At 51.8% G+C, this 20,154-nt stretch overlaps 1 protein-coding gene across 1 annotated transcript in view; it reads left to right on the forward strand.

Moving 5' to 3' along the window:
• Positions 1–8,975, forward strand: part of ADGRA1 (adhesion G protein-coupled receptor A1) — a 29,680-nt gene extending 20,705 nt beyond the window's left edge. The window contains exons 4-5 of the mRNA XM_046652350.1: positions 6,900–6,998; positions 7,754–8,975. Of these exons, the coding sequence (XP_046508306.1) occupies positions 6,900–6,998; positions 7,754–8,975 (1,321 nt within the window). The remainder of the gene's footprint in view (positions 1–6,899; positions 6,999–7,753) is intronic.
• The last annotated feature ends 11,179 nt before the right edge of the window (positions 8,976–20,154 follow it).

The following is a 20,154-nucleotide window of genomic DNA, read 5'->3' on the forward strand; positions in this document are numbered from 1 at the left end:
CAGGGAGCGGTGCTCACCACCAACCTGGCAGCCGGGCTGATTTGGAGCTGGAACAGCTCAGGGAAAGGCAGGATTCGCTCCCTGCAGAGGAAGAAGCATACCACTCGCTCGAGGAGGCCTGGCTGGAGGCGGTGGAAGGGCTGTGATCTCACTCTGCGGTACAGGTGGCCCGAGAATGCTCCGAAGGCAAAATCTGGCTCGGGCTGCAGCCTCAAGAACCCCCCAGGGTGCGGTGGATGGGGTGGGCCAGGGCTGCCCAGGATGGAGGGTTGGGGGGCAGGGCCTGAGCCAGCCCAGGGGCTCCAGGGCCCTGACTGCCTCCCGGCTTCCACTGGCTGGAGGACCCATCCATCCCCAAGGGACGGCCTGCAGCCACCAGGAAAGTGAGAGGAGTTGATGGTGCTGAATCAGCCTCAGGTGACACCCACAGTGGGGTCTCCAGGGCAAGCTGTCTGCAAGTGGCTGTGGCTTAGCATTATCATCCCTTTCTCCAGCTACCCCAGGATGCCAGAGGGACCAGTACTGCAGGGTCTTCTGTGGGCTCGCCTGGGCCATGGTGGGGATGGGGGATCGAGGCTTGAGCAGAGGGAGCCCGATGCCATTCTTGCCACTTCACTCCTGGGCTGCCTGCTGACACGCCTCATCCGACATTAAAGGGACCTCCTGATCAGAACAAGGAGATCTTGCTCTCCATGGCAGTGGAGGCACGACTCACGGGAAAGTGCCTTTCAGAGGAGCTTCCTGAGCCCTGTCGACCGTAGGAGCGGAGCTGCCACATGAGGTGCCGGTGGATGCCCTCACCTGTCACAGCCGGAAATGGGCGGCCAGCCCAGGCAGCCCCCTTTGCTCTGCGGCTGGAACAAGCTTCAACAAGGCTGCTCCAGGCCGAGTCCCCAGCACACGCTCACCTGTGACATCTTCCTTGAGTCATTAAAAGCAGTCAGGGACGTCTTCCCCAGTTTTGTCCAGCTTGGCTCGCTGCTGTGCATGCCATGCTGGAATCATGCAGGCTTGTTTCTTTCCCTTCTTTACATGCAGACAACGCCAAGTCTGCAAACACTTGTGTTCATTTCCCTCCAGTGCCACCACTTCAGCAGGAGCAACTCTGGAGCGTCTGGCCCTTGGGTTGGCCCCTCGCTCAGGCCAGACTCGCCTGTGGCGGCATCCTGTTCATTTGGCCTGTTTCCTTGTCAAATGGCCTTCCTTCCTACATCCGTCCCTGCCGGCTGTGGAGGTTGCCTGCTCGTACTCAGAGCTGCGGAAACGCCCTTCAAGCTCACGGCCACTGAGCTGCTCTGGCAAGTTCAGGACCTGCCCCACTGCGCCTGTTTTCACCTGCAAGGAGTGAAGATTGTATGAAAACAGAGACTTGGCACTACCACTCAGATGAATGTGCTGTGCGCCTGCAACGCGCTCGGAGCTCTCTGAGCAGTATGGGGGTGGGGGGTGAGGTCCCCGCCTTTGTGGAGGACAAGCAGGGTGACCAGATGTGCAGGGAGTAAAACAAGGCACGACAGGCATAGAGCATCTTCTCAAGGAGGTGAGTCGTGCCTGGAGCCACAGGAGGGGCAGAGCCATCAGGAAGGGCCAGGCCAGGGGTCCAGGCAGAGGGACAGAAATGGAAATGGGAGGCCCTAGGCAGCCACGAGCACTGGGGGCTGAGCCTGGAGAGGCAGTGGCGGAGAGGACTGGGGTCTGGCCCAGTGAGGGGCTTAGAGGGGCTTGATCATCAGTCCCTTGGATTGTCATTAGGCTGAAAATGCTGCCTTAACAAACTTGGGTTTTGGTGTTTCCTGATGCTTTCTGAGCAAATGAGGCCCAAGAAGAGCGGGCCCCTGGTGGGGGGCTCAGTGCTCAGCTGTTCTCTCCTCAGGGAGACAGGACAAAGCATCTCTCATCAGCTTGTCGGTCTGCTCTCCAAGACCACACTGTCTTGATTACAATGGCTTTGTCCTAAGTCTTGAAGTCAGATAATGTGACTCCTCCATCTTTTTGTTACATTTTCAAGATGGCTTGGATAGTCTAGTCCTTTACATTTGCATATAAATATTAGAATAAATTCATCAACTTTAAAAATAAAAAATCTGGGCTGGCCCCATGGCCAAGTGGTTAAGTTTGTGTGCTCCACTTCAGTGGTCCGGGGTTTGCAGGTTCAGATCCTGAGCGCAGAGACCTACGCACTGCTCATCAAGCCATGCTGTGGTGGCGTCCCACATAGAAAAACTAGAATGACTTACAACTAGGATATACAACTATGTGCTAGGGCTTTGGGGAGAAAAACAAGAAGATGGGCAATAGATGTTAGCTCAGGGCCAATCTTCCTCACCAAAGGAAGAAAGATAGAAAGAAACCGCTGAGCTTATGGTCTTACGTCATTGTAAATAGCTTTTTTGCTTTCCTTCTAATATAAAAACATAAGTGATTTTTGGGTATTAACCTTGCAATGTTCCTAAATTCACTTATTCATCCTAGTAGCTATCTTGTAGATTCCACGGCATTTGTCATGTAATAGATCATGTTGTCTGCAAACCGGAATGTATCCACTTCTTCATCACGGGTGCCTTGATTTCTTTGCTGCCTGTTACAATGTGCAGCCTTCAGGACAATGTTTAGTAGGACTGGGGAGAGGGACATCCTGGTCCTGCTCCTGATCTCGGGGGAACATTCAATGTCTCATCAAGTAGGACACTGACTGTGGATTTTCCGTTGATGCTTCTTAGCAGATTGAGGAGACTTCAGTCTATTCAATTTACTGCCTTTTTTTTATGATGAATGTGTACTGACTTTTGCCAAATAGTTTTACTGCATCTATCAAATGGTCACATGGTTTCTCCTTATTGTGTTTATATGAAGAACTACTGGCCTGATGTTTATGAATAACAAACTAACTTTGCATTTCTGTGATTAATCTTACTTAAGTGGTCGTGATGTTTTATCCTTTTCATAAAGTCCTAGATTTCATTTGCTAACATATTATTAGAGATGTTTGTGTCTGTGTTCATTAGGAATATTTAAGGTGTCAACTTTAGAAGCAAACTCACCTGTAATTTTACCCGCAAAATAAGTTTATGCAGGAATAGCCAAAAGAATTACAATTCAGGATGTGCATGCGATGATGAACCACAGACAAAACCAGAGATCTAAGGAGGGAGCTGCTTTTATAGAGAAAAGGGGGACAGGGAGGGGCTGTCCTAAAGGAAAGTCCTCTGGGGGAGAGTAACAGTTCAGGGTGGCAACAACTTCTCACTGGCTGAGCTGTGGCATTTCTCATTGGCTGGGCTGCAGCATTTCTCACTGGCTGGACTGCGGCATTTCTGATAGGCTGGGCTGTGGCATTTCTGATTGGCTGGGCTGTGGTGTTTCTCATTGGCTGGGCTGTTGCTGCTGGGAGAGAAATCTTCCTTCACAGTAAAGTGGTTGTACTTCCTGTCAGAGGTGGAGCATCCTCTGTTCTTGTTTGGTGTCGTTTACATTCTGGGATGGGGGTGACAGCTCCCCCTGCAGGCCTTCCCGACTCCAATTTAGTTAAGGTTTCCTTAGTTAATTTCCACAAAGGCATAAATTAACTCTTTTTCAAATGTCTCTGTCCAGTTTTGGTATCAGCTTATGCTGGCTTTGTAAACTGAGTCAGGAGGTATCCCCTCCTCCCTTATTTTCTGGAAAAGCTTCTATAAGATCAGTGTCATCTCTTCCTTAGATACCAGTGATGTTCTCCAGGCCTGGAGTTTCTCTGTTAGATGTATGTGGTTATTGAAGTCAGTCTTTTTACGAGACATAGGGTATTCGGATTTCTAATTCTTTTTGCTTCAATTTTGGTAAGTTGTATTTTTTTCCAAGGAATTTATCCATTTCAAATCAGTTTCTGAATTGTCAACAGGCAGTTATAGTACAGTAATTCTTTTAATGTCTGTGGGACAAGTGTTGATAACTCTCTTGATGCTAGAAATTTATGTTCTCTCTCTCTTTGCTCTTGATCAGCATAGCTATGTGTATATAGTTTTACTGATTTTTTTTTTTTGAAAATTAACTTTTGGCTTGGTAATTTTCACTACTTTCTGTTTTCCTTTTTAATTTATTTCTGCTCCTACCTTTATCATCTCTTTCTTCCTGGCTACTTTGAGTTGCTTTGATCTTTTATTTTTCTGCCTTGTTGAGATGAAATCTCAGGTTCCTGCAGACCTTTTTCCCTCACAGAAGCATTCACAGCTATGAATGTCTCTCTAAGCCCTACTTTAGCTGCATCCCAGAAATATTATGTTGTATTTCTTTATCATTCTGTTTAAAATGTTTTCCAAATTCTCTTGTGATGTCTTCTTTGATCCGTGGATTATTCAGAAGTGTGTCATTTCATTTCTAGGTATTTGTGGTTTTCCTAGTTATCTTATTGTTATTAATTCTAGTTTGATTTCAGTGGTCAGAAAACACATTCTGTGCGACTTCAGTCCTTTTGGAGCATCATGCCATCTGTCATGGTGAATAGACCACATGCACTGGAGAAGAATAAGAGCTATGCAGTTATTGGGTGTGATGTTCTAGAAAGAACAGTTAGGGCGACCTGATTCACGTTATTGTTCAGATGTCCTATTTCTTTGGTTGTTCTGTCAGCTGCTAAGAGAGGGGAGTTAAACCACCAATCTGATCTTGGAATTGTCTGTTTCTCACTTTAATTTTACCTATTTTTCCTTCTCATATTGAGCCTTTTCTCAGGCCTCCACACATTCATGGTTGTCACGTCTTCCTGTGAGCCAACACAGACGTCGTCATGAAATGCCTCTCTCTTTCCCCTAAAGTCTGTTTATGTGGTGTTGGTGTAGCCACACCTACCTTCTTGGCTCACAGTTTGTGTAAATAGCTTTTTCCATCCATTAACTTTCAACCTCTCTGTGTCTTTACACTTAAAATGCTTCTCTTGCAGACAGTGTGTAATTGGGCCCTGCTTTCTTGTCGTTAATCTATTTGGACGACCTCTGCCTCTGTGCTGGAGTGTTTAGCCCATTAGAATGTAGAGAATTTTGACTGGGTGACTCTGGCTCTTCACGTTGCTCTTTGTTTTCTGTTTTTACTTCCTTCTGTCTTTTTTTTTTTTTTTCTTCTGTTCCTCCTTACATCTTTTACTTCCTTCTTTTGGATTATTTTAATGTTTTTTAAAATTTCATCTGAATTTATCGATGAGCTTTCTGTCTATTGACTTTTTGTGGTTCCTTTAGGGATTGAAATACACAGCTTTTGCACAGTCCGTTTAGTGTGAAGATTGTACTATTTCATGTAAAATATATTAGAATTGGCAACAGATGTTAGCTCAGGGCCAATCCTCACTAAATAAATAAATAAATAAATAAATAAAATATATTAGAAACCTTGCAACTGTATGGGACCATCTCCCCCCACCTTTATGCTTCAGGCGCCACATATTTCACCCTCATTCATTAACACTCCACAGGCATTAAATTCTTTCTTTAAACAGTCGTATATATATTAAAGAAATTAAGAGGAAACAAGATCTTTTATATTTACCTTATATTTAGCATTTCTGATGCTCTTCATTCCTCCAAGTTTCCATCTGGTACAACATTCCTTCCACCTCAAGGATTTCGTTTGGCATTTCTTGAAGTGCAGGTCAGCTGACGACAAATTCTCTTTGTTTTATTCTTGTCAGAATATGTCTTTATTTACCCTTCATTCAGAAGTATCTGCTCTCGAGATATAGAATCCCCAGGGGTCGTCGTGAGGGACCCTAGGCAGGGTCACCCTGCTCCCGCCTGTGGACCTGGGACCCCTGTTCTTCCCCTCGAGGGACGTAGTGCCATTGCACTGAGTGGAGAACAGCGCCTCTCTCATGGGTGGTGGTCTCTCAGTGGCCCCTTAGTCGCCACCCGGAGGCTGACCATCACTCACCACCCGTCACTGCCTGTGATGACCACCATGCTCTGTAGCCAGGTGCCCAGGGCATACGTGCTTGGTGGTTCCTGGTCTTCACGTCCCTCAGATCCTGTGTCAGTGGTGGGGCAACAGAACGCCCTCGGATGGATCTGTCGGCTGAGGCCTCTTGGACAGGAAAGTCAGCCTGTGCCCAGAGCAGGGCCAGCTCCTGTCCAGATGAATCACTGTCTTCCTGGGGAAGGGTCGAATGTCAGAATTTGCCCTGAGCAGCTGAGAAGCTGGACTGCCAGGCAGTGCACGAAGGCTCGAGGGCCCAAGAAGGGCCTGGGACAGCCACCCTGAGCTTTCCACTCTGAGGTTATCAGGCAGGCTGGCCTAAAGTATGTGTACTGGCTGCTCACCGGATGCCACCTGCCTGCCAGAAGGAGTGTGACCCGGGCCCTGGCGGAGGGCTGTTCCCAGAGGGGAACTCAGCTGAGAGCCACCTGTGCCTGGTGGGATGAATGCTTCCACCTGAAGGGAGCCTGGGTGTCGCTAGGGTCCCATACAGTCCCCCATGAGACACACAGCCCTGCCCACTAGGGTCCCACTTCTGTCCAGGGGCTTCATATTGTTCTGGTTATTTCTGCTACATGAGCCCAGGGCCTCCCCTGCCCCCTGTGTGCTGGATCTGCCCATGGTCATCTCTGCACAGGTGCAGGAGCCAGCGAGCCGAGCCGGGGCGAGGGGAGGGGAGGGGAGACGAGGGGAGGGGAGGGCGAGAAGAGAGAAGGTGGGGAGAGGGGAGGGAGGAGTGGAGGAGTGGAGGGAGGGCAAAGGGTGGAAGGAGGGGAGGAGAAGGAAGATGAGGGGAAGGGGTGGAGGGCAAGAGGAGAGGAGGCCGAGAGGAGCAGCCTGGCCCGGCAGCAGCCCCTCCTCCCGACCCTCCTCGGCCTTGAGGAGAGCTAGAAAGACGGTGCTGTCCCTGGGGGTCCCAGGTGGGTTTCAAGGGGCAGTGAGTGGGCCCTGTGCTCCCTCAGGTTCTACCTCATCAGCGGAGGGGTTCCCTTCATCATCTGTGGGGTCACAGCCGCCACAAACATCGGGAATTATGGGACGGAGGATGAGGACTCAGCATAGTGAGTACCGGGTGTCAAGGGGGTGGAGGGTGGCACCGGGCCCGACGCTCCTGCCCAGGAGCGCCTCCCCACACCCAGGCCACTCACGGCAGGAGGCGTCCACCGGGGCCACCCCCGCCCCTCATGGCCACTCATAGACGACAGACTGAAACAGGCCCTGGACACCACCAATGACCATACCAGGTGTCCATGTGGTGACAGTGGACAAAAGTTGGTGGCCCACACCTCACGTCCCCCCAACAGACTCAGTTTCCCACCCACCTCTTCCTCGGGCTCGTGGGCTGGTTCTTCTGAGATGGGAAGGGCCTGAGGGACAAGCGACTACTGGGCAGCAGCACCGAGGCAGCTCAGAGGGCAGAGCCCAGCCATGCCCCTAGCCCAGTGCCCTCCCTGGCTCCTCCTCCTCCTCAGTCACCTCTAAAAGGCCAGCCCCGTGGGACACCTGGCCCTGTTCTCTCCGGGACACTGGGCACCCAGGTCCGGTGCTACTGAGGAGGGAGAAGAGGCAGCACCAGAGACGGGCGGGCAGACGGCTCGGACAGCAGCCTGGCTCCCGCCTGTGCCCCTCACACCCCCAACCCATCCACGCTCTCATGACCCTGGCACTGCAGGTTCCATCCCGTGTCCCACTGGGCCCGTGTCTGTTTCCTGAGCACACAATTCACTCACCCGCAGCAGGAGACATCCTTGTCCCAGTGAGCTCAGGGGAACAGAGACCCCCAGCAGCCCCTCCCTGACCTGCTGTCCTTCCACAGCTGCTGGATGGCCTGGGAGCCCAGCCTGGGTGCCTTCTATGGGCCAGCCGCCTTCATCGCCCTGGTCACCTGCGTGTACTTCCTTGGCACCTACGTCCAGCTACGGCGCCACCCGGAACGCAGGTACGAGCTCAGGGAACGGACGGAGGAGCAGCAGCGGCTGGCGGGGCCCGAGGCCGGCCACAGCCCCAGGGCCCCACGGGTCACCCCGCCCACCTGTGACGCCCTGGCCACCTCACTGCTGCAGAACGAGCACTCTTTCAAGGCCCAGCTGCGGGCTGCCGCCTTCACACTGTTCCTGTTCGCGGCCACGTGGACCTTCGGGGCGCTGGCCGTGTCGCAGGGCCACTTCCTGGACATGGTCTTCAGCTGCCTGTACGGCGCCTTCTGTGTGACACTGGGGCTCTTCGTGCTCATCCACCACTGCGCCAAGCGGGACGACGTGTGGCACTGCTGGTGGTCCTGCTGCCCCTCCCGCGGGGACGCCCATGCCGCAAAGCTCAGCACCCACCCTGCTCTTGACGCCAACGGGGACGCACTGGGGCACGCGGCCTGCCTGCAGGACTCACCATGTCCTGGCAAGCCACGGTCCTTCGGCCACCTGCCCGCCGGCCACTGCAAGATGACCAACCTGCAGGCTGCCCAGAGCCATGTCAGCTGCCTGTCACCAGCCACGCCCTGCTGCTCCAAGATGCACTGTGAGCAGCTGATGGAGGACGCAGCCCACATCCACGTCCACGAGGAGGGTGCCTGCGGGCCTGACCCGCACCTGCACAGGTGCCTCCAGGGCAGAACTAAGCCTCACTACTTCAGACGGCTCGGGGCGGCCGCAGCTGAGCAGGAGTGTGCCTACCACATCCCGTCCAGTCTGGACGGCAGCCCCCACAGCTCACGCACGGACAGCCCCCCTAGCTCACTTGAGGGCCCAGTGGGGTCGCACACGATGGCCTGCTGCTCCCAGGGTGACCCCTTCCCCTTGGTCAGCCAGCCCGAGGGTGGCGACGCCAGCCCCACGCTCTTCGGCTGCCCCCCACGGCCAGGCAGGGAGGTGGCCCATGGCCCGGCCCACTTCGAGATGCTCCGGAGGACACAGTCCCTGCCCTTTGGCAGCCCCGGCCAGAACGGGCTGCTCAAGGGTGACATGCACGAGGCCGTGCCCTACAGCACCGATGGCACAGGCAACATCCGGACGGGGCCCTGGAAGAATGAGACAACTGTGTAGCCAGGCCTTGCGTCACCATGCCTGTGCCCACACGGCCACTCACCACCGTGCCCTGGACAAGTCAGAGCAGAGTGGGGCCCTCTGCCGTGGGAGGTCGGCGGGGGGGTCACCAAGTGACCAAACCTCTCAAAAGGGGCCGGAACCCCCACTGACCCTTTGTTGTGAAGGACCGAACAGGAAGACGCTTTGGGCCATGTCTGCCTCAGCTAATCTGAGGTCAGCTGGGCCATCCACATCCACAGTCCTGCAGCACCCAGTGTCCAGGCAGCCCAGAGACGGAGCGAGGTTCTATCAGAGGAAATGCCTCAGGCCCCGCGTGGTTCCTGGGGGCCCTGCCTGCCTGGCTGTGGTGGGCCTGGCCATGGCAGGAGGCACCCCTGGTATCCCCTAGCATTTAATGTGTGTTCTGTTAAGCTTTGTTCCAAGGGGCCGGCAGCCTGGACCTGAGCAGTTGCTGAGGCCCCTCTGCTGTTCCCATGTCTGAGTCACAGGAACCATGTCGGCATCTCTGCCCGGCACCGCCTCCACCTTCAGCCCCATCCTGGATGCAGCCCCGGCCCCCGAGGCCTGAGAGTGTCACCGATCTTGGGTCACCCAGCTGCCCTCGGGGGCATGTGGGCAGAGGGAGCAGCCTGTGCCTTTGGAAATGCCCACGTGTCCTTCAACGGAGACTTGACTTCCAAAGCCAGCTGCCGCCAGGACTGGATGCTGCCCCAAAGTGCACGTTTGGGAACAATAAAGCTCCCTGCTCTAAAAAGAAGAGGAGCTGGCCTTTCCAAGAACATCTGGATATGAAGTCTTGACTCGGAAGATAGATGTTGATTCCAGTGGGACTTCTGCAGAAGCAGGAGGCCCAGCCCACGGAGGGGTCCGTGGGTCCCCACAGAGGCAGAAAGCCTGAACATTCAGAGGGACGTGCGTGTGAGGCTGAGCACAGTGGTCCGCCCTCCCTTCCTCCTCCAGGTCTGTGGCACACGTGCAGATACATGTGCACACACACATGCACACACGTGCCCTTGTCCATGCTCACACTACGTGTGCACATGCCGCCTATATGCATGTGTGCATCGTGTGTACACACTACACATGCACAATACACCATATACATGTGCATGCATGCATACACATGCAGTGCAGGCAGCAATACACCACAGTGCACGCACATGCAGTGCACACAGCACATACACCACACATGCGCATGCACAGTACATCGTGCACATGCAGGTGGTGTGTTTTCCAGCCGTCCGAGCACTGAGTTTTCACTGCACTGCACAGACATCATCACCATGGCTCTCCACTGTGCTCTGCCGTCTGGGCGGGGGGCCTGCACCTGGAGCAGACCCTTCCTGACGCATACCTGGGAGGAGTGGGGATTGCGTCGGGGTGTCCCAGAGTCCGACGCTCAGCATCTGAGCACGCAGAGCCTCACTTCCCAGGATTCTTGGAAACCTGATAGTGACGTTCTAACATACCGTGGTGTGCTGTACCTGCCACGGACCCCGTGTGTCCTCACAGGTCACCCAGAGGCAACCTCACAGAGTAACCGGATGACCACCGGCGGTTCCTTTCGCCTTCACTGCCCGACCTGTTCACCTGCTTCCGTAGCCAACATGAACCAGAGACCAAGGCTGTGCTGTGTACACGCTGTAGATGCAGAACTGTCAACGAAATACAGTATTTTGCATTGTCGCCCTTTGTGAGGCTGGTTAATAGCATCCACGTGTGTCTCTTGCCCTCGATGGGGGGCGGGCCCACCTTGGCACCTGGCCCCCTTCTATGCCCTGGGACCCAGGGTGGGGCCGGGGAGCCGGCCAGGCTGCTTTTCCCTGGACCCTCCCAGGGGGGTCCACCACCCTCCCTGCCCTCGGCACCCTGGCAGAACAGAGTGCGCCTCACCATTCAAACCAAAGAAATTCAACAGCAAATATTAAACCTGGCGTGCTTCAATCTTGATTCAGCCTCCTGAGTCCACTTGGCAACAGTGTTGTGAAAAATTCCATTTGTATGTAATGTTTTCACAGTATAGATACACAGCATGACCACAGTATAGGAGCATCCACGTGGAATAAGAAGGATGCGGAATGGCAGGTTCACTCCGGGTGGGGAAGATGGCAGGAGAGGTGCGGCGACGGAGGGGGTCCCCCCGTAATGGATCCCACCCTCCTCCGCAAGCCAGGCGTGGCCCACGCCCCAGCCACTCTGCTGCCCCCAGTCCCGCCTCACTGGGCTGCTGCATAAAACACAGGACCTGGGCTGGCAGGCATCGGCTCCGCTGTGTCCTGCTCTCGTGGGCCCAGGCCAGTGCTGGCCACGGGCCTTTCCCTCTTCTAGGGATGTCCCATGGAGCCACCTGGCGCTGAGGAGGCCACTGCCACATCCTCCCCTCCCTCCCCAGGACAGTAACATTGTTTTAAATTCACTCTATCTTTAAGTGTGCATAAATATTCATACTTTCACAGTTACTACCAGCAGATTACTTATCCACACTCACGGCTCTGGCGACTCGCCCACATGGCCCTTGTGGGGGCAGCCCTGCAGGTCAGGCCCATGTGGCCCAGGCTCCCAGGGCACACGTCCCTCATAGGAGCAGGTGTCTGTGGCCCCTGAAGGTACGTCTCACTCACTTAGATCCAGAAGGAAGAAACACGTTTGTGTCAGAGCAAGCTTATAGCCAAGGAACAGAAAAGGAAATGGAAGGGAAGCCCCCTGGGAATGGACTGCACCCCCTACTGGCCAGAGAGGCCTCGCTTCCTGTGGCCAGCCGGAGAAGGCCTGCAAGGCTGTGCCCGGGGGCACGGAGAGCTGACAGGCTGCACGGCAGGGTCCAGGGGCTGTGCAGGGAAGGAGCAAGGATGGGGGGCAGAAGTGGATTCAAGAAATAATAAGATTTAGGAGGGGCGGGTCCCAGGTTGTGGGGACCAACTAGACAGGGAGCCAGGGTCTCGAGTGGGTGACCAGGGGGCTGTGGCTTGTCCAGCAGGGAGGGTCAGGCACAGGCCACAGGGGTGCTTACCTGAAAAGCCTGTGGGCAGAAGAGCCCGGGACCCCCAGCTGCACAGCACAGAGACCAGGCATCCAGCAGCCCTGGGGATGGGAGACAGGGGTCCCCACCAGAGACCTGCAACCCCAGGGAGGAGGGGCAGAGGGGCAGGCTGACACACACACACTCAGGTGCAAGCATGTACAAACACCTGTGTCTGGACACTCCTGTGCAAGCACACGTGTCCACACACACGCTCACAGAGACACATAAGGGACAAGCCTCCATGGGAGAGCCTGGCACGTGCAGGCACATGCAAACACACACACAGGCACACACAGGCACATGTGCACGCACATGCATGTATGCACATGCACACAGGAACACATGCATACACACACATGTATGCATGTGCACACAGGCGCACACGCACTGGAGGCTTCATCTCAGCCCCTCTTCTCCCAGAAGCAGGTCCCACTGAGGCCCTGACCTCCCTTCCTCAAAGTCAGGCCCTGAGCCGCCCAGGCCTGCGTTTGTTGTTGGCAGAAATCATTCATGAGTGGCACACAGTGAGAACCAAAAAACATGCTGCGTGGATTTCAGTCCTTAAACCTGCAATGGGCATAGTGGCAGCCCAGCCTGAGAAATAGCCCAGACACTCCAGAGCTGGGAGGAAGTGGGCTGGGGGGCCCAGGGCTCCGCTCAACACCTGAGCCCTTCGTGTGAATCAGCCCAGACTAACCAGGAAGAACTACCTGGCTGCCAGGGAGACACCATGTCTGTCCGGTAACTGCACTGACATTTATGGTTATAAGACGAGCTCGGAGGACACTGTTGTGGGTTGAACTGTGTCCCCCGAAAAGATACGTTGAAGCCCTAACTCCAGGCACCGGTGAATGTGGCCCTATTTGGAAATTGTACTACATATTTGCAGATGTAACACAAGATGATTGATGTCTATGGAAAGAGAGAAATTTAGACACGGACACGCAGAGGCGCAGGGGAGAAGACCAGGTAACAGCAGACGCAGAGGCTGCAGTGATGTGTCCACAGACCAACGGACACCAAGGATTGCTGGCAGCCCCGGAGGCCAGGAGAAGCCATGGGACAGAGTCTTTCCAAGGGCTTCCAGAAGGAACCAACCCTGCCTCGTGGTCCTGCTGACGCCTTGATTTCAGACTCCCAGCCTCCAGAACTGTCAAAGAAGCCATTTCTACTGTTTAAAACCATCCAGTTTGTGGTAGTTTGTCATGGAAGCTGTAGGAAACTCATACGGACACCCATTTTACAGGCGAGCTGTCCAACATCAGGCAAGCTCCTGCGACCACTTTGACACCATCTTCTGCTCTCACATCCACTCACTCTGGCCTTCGTGCCCTCTCCATGCCAGACACACCTCCTCCAGGCCCCTACACCTGCTGTCCCTCTGCCAGGCATGCACTTCCCCAAGTGTCTGCAGGGTCACCCCTTCACCTCCTCACAGAAACTGGCCAGATGTTACCTCTGGGAGCCCCTCCCTCATTGTCACATACACACCCTCACCCCGGGCGCCCCCATCCCCTAGCGTGCTTTATTTTCCTCCAATCTCTATCAATTTTTCTACCAATCTCTAGTATACCACATAATTTACTTTTTGTAGTTATGTCTGGAATTTACTTTAAAATATTTAGCACAAACAGTGCCAAAGGAGGAAACTAAAATCCTCACTGGGTGAAGGTGAGCTTTCCCTAGTCCTCAGTTACGTCCAAGAATATTCGCAAACACAGTAGCTGGCACACTCTTTTAAATATCTGGGCACCCAAAGGAAAAATGCTGCATAAATAAAAACCAGCAGAAGCAAAAGAGAAAAGAAAAAGACGCACAGGGCTGCCCCTGAGGGAGCACTCAGACACACGCGTCAACATCGCCACGCTTGACTGGCTCACCACTCGGGGACAGAAGGGGCCAGGCTGAGAATTCTGACAGAGAATCAGAAACCATTAAGAAACTTAACATAAACAAACTCTAGACCTGGGAAAAAACCTGAAAGAATGGACTCAATGAATGGACTGGTATTTTTTAAGTGTACGTTTTGGTGAGGAAGATTAGCCCTGAGCTAACATCTGTTGCCAATCTCTCTCTTTTTTTTCTTCTCCCCATACATACGCCCCAGTACACAGTTGTATATTCTAGTATATTCTAGTTGTGAGTGCCCCTGGTTGTGCTATGTCAGATGCAGCCTCAGCATGGTTTGATGAGTTGCGCTAGGTCCATGCTCAGGATCCAAACCAGTGAACCCCGGGCCACCAAAGCAGAATGTGTGAACTTAACCACTCAGCCACAGGGCCAGGCCCTCAATGAATGGATTTAATGATAGGTTAGACACAGCTAAAGAGGAAATTCATGAACTGGAAGATAGACCATATCAAAATATCCAGAATAAAGTATAAAAAGGAAAAACAGACAAGAGGATGAAAGAGAGGGAAGACAATCTGAGCAGACCTGTCACAGGGGTGATGGAAGCTGCAGCAGGAGAGAGAGCGGACTGAAGCGACACCTGAAGAAGCAACAGCTGAGAGCTTCCTGGGACTGATTCTCAAACACAAGCCATGGATTCCAGAAGCTGAATAAACTTCCAAACTGGCACAGAGGAAGATGAACTAATGAGAATAATTAATCAATACAAAATAAGAGAGAAGAGAGAAACAGCACAGAGCAAGCAGGAAAACAGAAAGCACTGAACAAATGGTAGATTTAATGCAAATTTTTCAGTAATTGAACTAAATATAAATGGACTAAATACCCCAATTAAAACACAAGATTGTTACACTGGATTTTATTTATGTCTATATCTATACAGTACCATTTATAAGAACTGCATCCTACATACAAGGTTATAGGAAGGTTAAAAATAAAAGAGTGAAAAGACTTGCAACAAAAATGCTAAAAAAAATAGGTGTGACTATATTAACATCAAATAATGCGGATCTTATGATGAATGGATGAAATGTTGTATATACGTACAATGGAATATTACTCCGCCATAAAAAAGAAGGGAATCTTGCCATTTGTTACCACATGGATAGACCTCAAGGGCATTATGCTAAGTGAAATAAGTCAGACAGAGAAAGACAAGTACTGTATGATCTCACTTATATGTGGAATCTAAAACAACAAAAAAAAAAGGAAACATAACTCATAGGTACAGACAAGAGATTGGTGGTTGCCAGGCGTGGGGGTGGGGAGTGAGTGAAATGGATGAAGGGAGTCAGGCTCAGACTTCCAGTTATAAATAACTAAGTTCTAGGACATAATGTACACCTGGTGACTATAGTCAATAATACTGTATTGCATATTTGAAAGCTGCTAAGAGAGTAAATCTTAAAAGTTCTCATTACAAGAAAAAAAGTTTTGTAACCATGTATGATGACAGGTGGTGACTAGACTGGTTGTGGTGATCATTTCACAATACATACAAATATCAAATCACTATACTGTACACCTGAAACTAACATAATGTTATATGTCAATTATACTTCAATTAAAAACAAAAAGAATTGAATCTATAATTTAAAACCTTCCTACAGAAAAAGAAAAAGGCTCAGGTCCAAAGGGGCAAATGACTCCACCAGAGAACTCTACTAAACATTTAAGGAAGAAATCATATGAATTTTACAAGAATTCTTCCAGAGAATAGAAAAAGAAGAAATACATCCCAATTGTTTCATGAAGTGAGCGTAACCTTGATACGAGGATACCATGAGAAAGACAAATTACCAGCCAGTGAAAATAGATGCAAAAATCCTTCCACAAAATACCAGCAGGGCAAATCGAGCAATATTTGCAAAAGATAATGCATCACAGTCGGGTGGATTTACTCCAAGACTGTAAAATTAGTTCAACACTAAAAATTTATCAATATAATCTAACACAGTAACAGAATAAAGAAGATCATATAGTCATCTTAATAGAGGCAGAAAAAGGTATTTGAGAGGCCGGCCCCGTGGCCGAGTGGTTAAGTTCGCACGCTCCGCTGCAGTGGCCCGGGGTTTCGCTGGTTCAGATCCTGGGCGTGGCTGTGGCACCTCTCATCAAGCCGTACTGAGGCAGCATCCCACATGCCACAACTAAAAGGACCCACAACTAAGAATATACAACTATGCACCCAGGGGCTTGGGGGAGAAAAAAGAAACAAAATTTTTAAAAGGAAAAAAGGTGTTTGATAAAATTCAACGTCTGTTTGTGATTTTAAAAGAACTCTTCACAAATTAGCAATAGAAGGGAACGTCATCAATCTACAGAAGCCTACAGCAAAATGACACTTACTGGTGAAGCGGGCGAGCCTGCCATCTCCCCCGGGAACCAACAGAGAGGACTGTTGTTACACCTCTGCTCGAGGCTGCCCTGGGCGTCCTGGCATGGGCAACGCAGAGGTCAAGCTGCTGTTATTCTCAGATAGTGCGATTGCTGAGGAGGCAACCCAAACAAGCTACAGATTAGAATTACTAAGTAGGTTTAGCAAGGTTGCTGGATACAAGGTTCTTATACAAAAGCCTATTTCATTCCTACAGGCCAGCGCTAAACAGAAAACATTTTTACAAAGATACAATTTACAATAGCACCACAAAATGTCAAACATTCATGATAAATAGAACAAAAGATACCTGAGACCTCCTCAGAGAAAACTGTAAAATATTATTGAGAGAACTGAAAGAGAACCTGAATATAGAGAAAGATATTCATGGTGAAGGGTTAGAAGACCGTCCTCATAAAGATTCGTGCATGTGTAGATTCAGCGCCCTCCCAATCAAACCCCCACAAGACTTTTCAGGCACACGGCAAGCTGAGTCTAAAATGTGTATGGAAATACGAAGAGCTAAGAACAGCCAACGGGCTCCTGAAGAAAAGGGAGGGAGGGGCGAGCTTCGAACATCGGGACTTCTAGGTTATTGACAGGCCAGTACTGTTACAAGGTGGACAAGGGGAATGGAAAAGACACAAGCTCACACATGGGCGCACTTCACGTGATGGAAATCAAAATGGCAAAGCTGAGGCGAGAGACTCTTTCCAATAAGTGGAGCCTGGTCAGTTGGACACCTACACGGGGGAAAATACAAAATTTAACATTCGCCTGTCACCCGACCCAGCAATTCCACGTGTAAATACAGACCCAGCAAAAGCACGGACACATGTGTAATGGGAAACTTGAACAAAACACGTCCCAAGCAACCTTGTTCATAACATCCTGATCAAGAAACAACCCAAATGTCCGGCCGCTGCGGGAAGGGAAACTGTGGTGAACTCGTGTTATTTACTACCATCAAGTAACAATAATGAACAAATTCCCACCACCCAGAATAATGAGGTTCAATCTTGCAAACTATGAGGGGGAAAAGCCAAACACAAAAGAGAATACACACAGTGTGATTGCATTTATACAAATTGCCAAAAAAGGAAAAAATGAGCAAAACGAAACTATATATTTAATGACAAATGCTTAGGTGGTAAAACTATATTAAAAAAGAAAAAAAGCACAGCAATAATCCTATAAACGCAGGACAGTGACCACCATGCGGCGCGGGAGGGGTCCATTACTGGAAGGCGGCTCCGGGAGGCACTGGGGTGGAACGCTCCCTGCCGTCCACTCTATGACAGACCTGAGGGGCGCTCCTCGTGCCCTGCCCTTCTCTCTACAGATGCCACGACTGACAGCTCACTGCACGTGTCCCAGCAGCCACTCTCTGGCACCCCCGTGTCTGCCCTCCAGGGCTGTGACGCCTACTAGCTGGGGTTGGCTGCCCTACATGCTGACAGTTGGTCTGTGTCCCGCCAGAGGCAGGCTCACAGGCGTCTCCTGGCACTGAACGGGCATCCATGCCCAATCTCATTGGTGGACCCACGGCCCTCACGCCCAGCTCTGAGCTCCGGGGCCAAGAGCTTACCAGGATGTTCACAGGGGCAGCAAAGACCACCAGAGGGTGCAAGCTCCGCCATCAGGGTTAGAGAGACTGTGCTCACAGTGATGGCGTCAAGTCAGAGTTGGGGGGGGTGGGGTTGTCCTCAGGAACAAGAGGACGCCGGTCCCCTTACTCACCTCTAACAGGGGCCCTGCCCTGGCTCCACCCAAGAACCCTGGTCTTTCTCAAGCTCTCCAAGTGTGAGGAGCGAGTACTCCCAGTCAGGCAGTGACGGAGTGGGGCGGCAGGCCTGGAGACGCTTGTCCGTGGTGACCTCACCCCTTCCCGCCCAAGCACGCAAAGAAGCATCGTGTCCAGAGCAGTTGCCCCAGGAGGCAAGGTGGGCACTCACGCTGACTGCGCAGACTACGTGGGGCAGTGTGTGACCGGGAGGCAGACCCCTCTCGCTCCCTCTGGGTCTCAGCCTCCTTGGAACTGTGAGTTCGCTCACGCTCCAAGCTTACGACTCCGCTGTACATTTGTGTGATTGCAACAAGATGGCAGATCAACGCAACATCTGTGAGTGAAAGGAAATACACTGGTCTGGACCATGGGAAAGCAGAAGCCACACCAAGTTACTTCAGCAGAGAAGCTCCCAGATTGAGTTCTCAGACGTTGGAGGCTGCTCAGAGGGCTGGAGAGAGGGCTGATCAGAGGGAGGAGGCCAATCAGAGGGAGGAGGGCTGATCAGAGGGAGGAGGGCCAATCAGAGGGAGGAGGGGTGATCAGAAGGCTGAAGGAAGGGCTGATCAGAGGAGGGAGGGCTGATCAGAGGGAGGAGGGCTGATCAGAGGGAGGAGGGTGAATCAGAGGGAGGAGGGCACCTTAGAGGGAGGAGGGCTGATCAGAGGGCTAGAAGGCAAAAAGGGAGCATGAGGTTCCCTGGGAACAGTAATGCAGGAAGCAGCCTCCGCGCCTGGGGTGGGTGTGCAAAGGGAAAGGCGTGGGGCTGTTAGAACCTGGAACCCAGGCCTAGGTAGGGGTGGGGGGGTTGGCAGGTGGGCACAGCTTCACATGCTGGTTCTGGGAGTGCGGAGAAAACAGGACCCAACAGACCGCCCCCGCCCCAAGGGGAGAACAGCGGGAGGGGGCTCCTCCTACTCTCCAGAGCCCTCAGCGCCCCCTACAGGGAGAACAGGGCAGGACAAGGCAAGCCAGAGAGCAGAAACAAAGCAACAGCTGCAGTGACAGCTACAAAGTAGCAGCCAGAGGGACAGGCCGGCTCAGGCTCCCCCTGCAGAAGCAGGTCAGTGCTCCACCATCCTTGTCTGCTTGCCCCCACCTCCAAGAGAAAGTCATTTTCTTTGCCAAAGACTTCTATACTCCAAAATGAGTCTTAGAGTCACTGGAAACAAAAAAAAAGTTTAATTTTTTTATTCATTAAATATTGGATTTATTAAAACTTACATGTGCATTTGTTGCAAAGAAATGTGACGAGGGACCTACAGAAACTTTCAAGCATAGAAATACATCACAGTAGGATAAAATTCTGGCCAAAATTAGATGACTATAATGAGTTTAAGGAAAGGTGTTATGACGAAGATTTCTGACTGTTAAAGAGAACTTGTTTCTGTGGGTTTTTCTAAAAGATTGATGGTGGATATCAAAACCACTTTGGTATTTAGCTTCTTGGATAAATTTACAAGAGTGACTAACAGCTTTATTTCAAAATGTCGCTATTTATACCACACCAGAAATTACACTCCTTGCAATTATTTATGTTTTTTTATTTTTAAAAAAAATTTAGATATTGACTTCGGAATGGGAAAGTGGTCTGACAGCTTCTCAAAAATTTTTTAGGAAAAACAAGAGCCACAGCTCTGAAGACCCCTGCTCCATTCACCTCAGCACGCATGCTGGTCAAGCTGAGCGCCGACTGCGTGCCCTAACACAGGGGCAAGTCCCCATCTGGCGGCGAGATGTGGCTCAGAAGAACAGGACAAAGTCCTGACAGCGTCTGGGTGTGAAAAGGGCCCAGAGACCGGCGCAGAGCAGGCTTCGCAGGAGAAAGCGTCCATCAGGGGCTCCTGCCCTGAGCACTGGCCAGGAGAGAGGTCAGTGGGAGAGCTGCGGCCTGAGGCAGGGAGACGGGCTGAAGGGGTGCAGAAGAGGCGATGCAGGAGGGAGGTGCTGCAGGACAGAGGGCAGGGGGCTGAGAGTGAGTAGATTGGTCAGGAAAGACAGTAAGAAGACGGGGGCACCACCAAGTCATGGCCCTGGACAGTGGAGCTGACCGTACAGCCAGGAAGCCTCTGCAGGATTC

The sequence above is a fragment of the Equus quagga genome, chromosome 2 (genome assembly GCF_021613505.1).
Source record: "Equus quagga isolate Etosha38 chromosome 2, UCLA_HA_Equagga_1.0, whole genome shotgun sequence".
Lineage (NCBI taxonomy): Eukaryota > Metazoa > Chordata > Mammalia > Perissodactyla > Equidae > Equus > Equus quagga.